This window comes from Octopus sinensis, unplaced genomic scaffold, assembly GCF_006345805.1.
Source record: "Octopus sinensis unplaced genomic scaffold, ASM634580v1 Contig01280, whole genome shotgun sequence".
NCBI lineage: Eukaryota > Metazoa > Mollusca > Cephalopoda > Octopoda > Octopodidae > Octopus > Octopus sinensis.
The window spans coordinates 5,095-11,498 of record NW_021824716.1 but is presented as its reverse complement, the minus strand read 5'-3'; the positions used below and the strand labels follow the sequence as shown (position 1 = coordinate 11,498).

The 6,404-nt window shown below is 36.1% G+C and overlaps 1 protein-coding gene across 1 annotated transcript; it reads left to right on the top strand.

Annotated features, from left to right (window-relative positions):
* Positions 1–248: 248 nt before the first annotated feature.
* Positions 249–6,114, top strand: LOC118760885. Its single transcript, XM_036498490.1, has 3 exons — positions 249–286; positions 4,034–4,104; positions 5,647–6,114. The coding sequence occupies exons 1-3, from the start codon at positions 249–251 to the stop codon at positions 5,844–5,846; spliced, it is 309 nt and encodes a 102-aa protein (XP_036354383.1). The 3' UTR covers positions 5,847–6,114.
* Positions 6,115–6,404: the final 290 nt, after the last annotated feature.

The following is a 6,404-nucleotide window of genomic DNA, read 5'->3' as shown; positions in this document are numbered from 1 at the left end:
GGTGGTAGACCCTTTCTAACCCCAACCACTTTATAAAAGGTCTTGGGTATATTTTATTGTCGCACAAGCATTAGAAATGATCATCAATTTCCCAACAATATCAAACGTTCCTTTCAAACTTGTGGTGTCATCTTTCCAAGTTTCCACCAACCACTTCCTAGTGTGTTCTGGGAGCATTTAATTATAGCACAAGTAGTAATCAAGTTGTGTAACATTCTACATAATTAGACGGTCCTCACTACTCTATGATGTTTTGGTTCACTGAAGCTGATGACATTTTCAGGAGGTGAGAAGGGAATGTGATGACAAAAGAATCAGGATGCGGGGAGAGAAATTTGCAATTCCCCCTCTCCCGGCTGTGGGGTCTTTGTCTTACATGTCTTTTGGCTAAATATGCCAGTACTTGTGCTTTATAAAAAGGGGCCACGTACACTCTGTGAGGTGGTTGGCATCAATAAGAACATCCTACCGTAGAAAACCATGCCAAAGAAACCATCTGGGGCCTGGTGCAGTTGTCTGGCTTGTCAGATCCTGTCAAGATTTCCAACCCATTCCAGCATGGAAAACAAACTTTGAATGTTGATGATGATGATGATGTCTTCCAGTAACTCATCATAATTCTTTGTCTTAGATTGTTACCGTAGTTTCCTGTCTGGTATAACATATTAGCTCAGTATAATAATATCGATTGTGGAAACCGGTTCAGTTATTTTGATAACATTCATATTGAACAGAGAACATATGTTCACATTTGAACAAAACATTGATGCTAACATATGCAATACATGGAAAGGAATGAACGTATGAGCTTCCAGTGTGACTCGAACTCACAACTCTTTTCTAACTATATATATATAATTATCGCTTGTTACGATGTTTGAATAACGTTTACTGTCCATATAGACATCGTTATACTGACAATTGTTGGCTTTGAGATGGTTTCAATTGTAAGAGAGTCACTGTTTTCAGTCTTCCACATTTTGGTTTTACTTCCGACTTGATTGTTCTGTTGAAATTAGATCATGGAACCTGGTCATTGTTATTTGACCAAGAAAAGAATTCATCATTAGTATTCGGTACTGGAAATGGTTACATTTTTTCTATGGTTTCTCATGGAACTACCATAATATCAACTGTGCTGAGACACAACCATATTCATTGTAACAAATGTCACATGTTCTTCACACAGATTTTATACAATCTATATTGATAGTTAGTGTTTAAACGCCGCATTAACATGATAATTAATCAGCTATCATTCATTAACTCTCTTAAACTTGTCTGTGTGAATGTTTCATAGCATTATCTTGTACCCTCATCTGATATTTTACACCTTGTTACCCTCAAAGTTAACATAACTTTTACATGGGTACACAACCACATCCCTACGAACTAGTTTTTACAGCTGTATGCCCTTCCCACAATAAGAAAGTGTTGATTATCAATAACTATAATGAAAATCATACTATAAAACGTAAAACTTGAAAATATTCATTTCAAAGACTCCAACTTCTGTGAAGGATGCCTTGACAACATCACAGCCAGTTGGTGAGAAGCAAATAACATACCTCATGGATTTCTATAAATTTAACCTTCACCTGAGCATTTGTAGTTTATCAGAATGACTGAGGACAAGATCCATTCCTAATTTACATCTGAAATATTAGCTGTATAATAATTCTATTAGACATTTTGATATCAATGGAATTTCACAAAATATCCAACGGGGTTGGCATGGTTTGGAAAATGGATAATTTAGAAGACAATAGAATTAATACTGTATTTTGAAACGGAGGACTAAGATATGTAGTTACAAAGTTTACTGATAGGTTATTGCTGTTGTTGCTATTTAGGCAAATATCTCTCATAATGTGACAGATTTACAATGAAATGTGTTCCTTATGTGAACATCCTGCCTTTTTTTTTCACTGATAATAAATTTATCATTACATCCCCTAAACATCGTCTTTATCCATGTAAAAGCATTAGGTTTGATGCTGAGACAACCGTTCTCTCTCTCTCTCTCTCTCTCCAAGATAGACACTGATGACCCTCATCATTTATCATCTGATGTCTATGCTCCTATCGATTGGATGGATGGTTCCTATCCATGTCAGTTCTTATTAACAAATACTGTCCGCCTTGATTGGATGAGGAACACATTCCGGCTTTTCTATGGTGATGTGCCTTTCCTAACATCAACCACTTTAAAAAGGGCCTTGGGCACAATTTTGCTCCAAAAGCCCTAGAAAAAAACATGATCATGTCGTCAACAAAATTAAACGCTCCTCTTTAACTTCTACAAGGAAATTCTGTTTGCAGATACTGAGAACAGAAAGCTAAAATACAATAAAGATGAACTGGATGGATATATGCAGGAGATCCAAAGCAAAAGCAATGATTCCCATTCATAGACAGTTTGAAATGTCCATTGAAACCAGCAATCAAATACCGATTGATTAGTTCAGACTAATTTCAACCTTGAATATTGATGGCGAGATTTATAAGGTTGTATTCACAAAGGGATCAACTGTAAATCTACAGAATAATGAATATGGAACTACAAGTATCTCGAGGACTGGAATCCTCTGGCATTCCTGGCTGCGTGGAACATGTGTCTTAAATCTAGGATGTGATACAAGACGGAAAGAAGAATAAAAGGAATTGAATGTTGTGTGATTTGATCTGGTTTATGGTTCTCTAGCAAACAAACTGTTGATGGAAGCAGTGGACCTGTTTTATATATGAGAAAAGATTAAGGACCTGATGAGGAGCTGCTATAACAATTTCAATATGCAGTTCTTGAGGAAAACTTCCTCGGCAGACTGGTATCATTTTGAAGCAGGAATTGCTGTAGTTTCTACAAAATCAGTCATTTGGTTTGTGATTGTTATGGAGATGTTACTTAAATCAGCAGATTGATAAGAAATGGCTCAAAGAAAAACACTCGAGAAGACATTAATGGATTACATAACAATAGTAACAACAAATAAAAGGATATGCAAATAGTTCTGGATTAACTCGGTAGACTGAGGAACCTGGTGAAGAATGTGGTTCAATGCAAATGAGTAATGCAGCCCGTCATTTGTGAAAGGTCAGCAGAAACAAGTGACGGTCAAAATAGCAGGAGAAACCCTGATGAAGTTTAAAGGGAAACTTGAAAAACTAATAGGATGATGGTACACTACCTAAGTTTGCAATAAGAGTAAAGGCATTGAGATCATGTCACAGAACGAAGATGGGTTAAAAGAAATAAATATGCCAAACATTCTGGAAAATAAAAGATTTGGAGCTCTCACTTTGTATTCCCGTCTTTCTTATATATTTTTAAGTATCAGTCCTTTTGTACCATTTCAGATGTCTTCACTGCAATAATGTGTAGATGTCAAGTTGTATGTAGTGAATGGGGTTTTGTGCAAGTGTACAGTGTTTTAGGACACCTGATATCACTTTTTGTTTCATCTTTGGAGAACTGATCATTGCTCACCTTTATTAAGGAGTCTTAAAATATTCCCTGCACCAGATAATGACCAGGTGAACTGGGATGTGGGATGATAAAATTCAAGATTTCCAACAGCAAAGAGAACAGGTATTACGTTTATTTTACTTGAAGTGGTGTGTCATGCATTTGTGACGAGATCTTTGGAGACCACATTGGATGATATTGGACTTTAGCAGAAGATGAGGAGAATGGTGGTTAGTGAAGTGTAGAGTTCAGAGGACAGTCACATGTCAGAAGAAACAGTCTCATGAAATGATAATTAAATGAAATAATTGCAACATTGTTAGATTATGTAGGATGTCTCTGTTAAAGAGAAACAAGGTTTCGGAAAGTCAGTCTATTTTGTTGCGGGCCTAAATATTGAGCTATTACCTGGTCCCACAATGGAAAGTATAAAAATACTGAGCAAAACCTAGTGGTCACCAGCCAACCACTGATGATAACAATGTCCCACAACAATAAACTACAGAATATTTATAGAGATAAATAAGTTTTACAATAATTTATAAAAGCTGGAAATATTTATTTCAGAGAGTCCAGTCTGAAGGAGAAAGATCTTCTGAGAGTGGCTAAGAGGTTAGGACGTGATTGGTGGCAAATAGGTGAGTATATTTGATTTCTATATATTTTACTTTCACCTGATCTATTTTATTTGTCAGAATGAATGAGAACAAGTTACATTCCTCATTTCCAATTGATAGGTTATCTGTATGACAATTTTATTTACGATATTCCTGATATTTCATAAAATATCCACTGAGGTTAGCATGGTTGGTAATAATGGATAAACTAGAAAACACAAATGGCGTTTAATATTATCTTTTGGAAGAAGGAACTAAAATATATTGTTTAAGGGTAAACAGGTGAGTGAATTTGTTTTACATTTTCTTTAGGTTCACTGTAAGGTTATTGTAATGAAGGACAAGTACCAAAGTTAACATCTAAAACAAAGCATCTTTCTTCAAACAGATTATTTATTGGGTTATTGTGTTGGAAGCTGATAATTCCAATTTATTTTGCCATTTTGCAATGACTTTACCACATGACATATGTCTGTAAATGCTTCAATAAAAAGAGATTTAATAAAGGTGACACAGCGAAATCCTATCATTCTCCTCAGGCGAAAACAGAGAATTCCTTTAAGGGAATTTACCAGAAAATGAACATTCACAAGTCGAGCCGAACTGCAGGGGGCATCTCTCATTCAGACTGACATAATAATAACTGAATAGGCTCTGTAGAATTGATCGAACCTGGAGTTCATTGGAGAAGTTTGAAATGGGATTGAGTTTGACTTAGAATTATCGACTGTTGGACAATCACTGATCATTCGATTTCCAGTGTCCTCTTGGGAACTTTGCAAGGTAGTAGATGACACAGAGGGACAGTACTTTCATGACCCTTTTGAATACCAGGTCTGAAATCTACCAGAATAAGACAGATATATGGGATTCTTCTAAAGGGTCTTTGGAGTAATGTTACTCAATAGGATTTACAGTTCAGAGATCTGGGAGTCTCTCCAGGTTGAACCACGTCTCCTCCACATCTGTGGTACCTCGGACATGTGATCAGGGTGTTGCAGGAATGAATTACAGGACAGGTTCTCAAAGTCAAACCAATGGAACAGGGTACCGAGGGGGAGGCCAAGAAAGAAATGGTTGGATGATATCCATAGTCTTAGTTCTTCACATCATAGAATACAAGCAGAATGTCTAATGATGGATGCTTCTGATAGGACCCTATGGAGGAGGTGCCTGAGGACTCTTTCCCCACAGCCCTTTCAAGAATATTGAGCAGAGGAAATGGATGGATCATATGCTTTCACTGTTGGAGGTCAATGTTAATTCTTGAGGTTCTGATATACTTTTGCCTTCACAAAAGTTTTCCTGCCCTCGTTTACCATATATTTTCTCAAGTATAATTTTCAATTAATTTTCTTTAAAAATCTCGTTAATTCAAACTCTTTGTTATTTTTGTCAATAGAAAACAATGTCTTATATTTTTCATGTTTCTTCTTAGCTATTTCTTTTTTTACTTCTCTATGATAAAGTTTGTTTGTTATATCATAACAACCTACAGTACACAGCGTTTTATGTTATTGTCAGTGTTGTTGCATTTATTTCTTATTGTTGTGTCTTTTGCAGTTATTGTTTTAGAAGTTGATACAACTAAACTGAAAATTGATGATGAGTCTAATGTCACTGTAAAACAAGGCTACCTGATGCTTAAGGAATGGTTCAAAAATTGCAACCCAGAAACACGGACACACGCAACATTACGTGCAGCTCTTGAAGAAGCTGAATGTTTCGCTGCGATGGAATGTCTGTCATTAGACGCAAAGTGAATTTCTGTGTAACTGTTGTTGTTTAGCCTCAGATTAACCTTGACCAAACAGAGACTTATGATCAAACGCATTCCAGCCAGGACCATCATGCCTATTTCCAAAGAGAACCCACAACCACATTGTCCAATATGCTCTTCTGTACAGTGGTATCGTGTGAATTTAGCTGCTAATTCTAGCAGGTATATCAACCACGTAGTGATCCCTTCACTGGTTTGGCTCCTTTGTTAAAAATTCACATTTAAAATAAAGACAAACTTTGAAATGTTCATTTACTGTTGTTGCTGTTGTTGTATATCTAACCCCCCCCCCTAAGCAACCCCATTGTTATATAGACAGCTTTAATATCTTCTGCTATATTGATAGTTATCTACCTTCATTTTTATCTGAGAGTAGAATGCCTGGTATATATATATATTGATGCCTTTTCCCTTTATATATCCTATAGAGATAGTATTTCTATATAATACATGATGTATCTAAGGATATATCTCACTTTGTCCTGTTGTGGTTTAAGACAGGCCTCTCCAAAGTGGTGGTGGTTGAATAAAAATTCAGGGG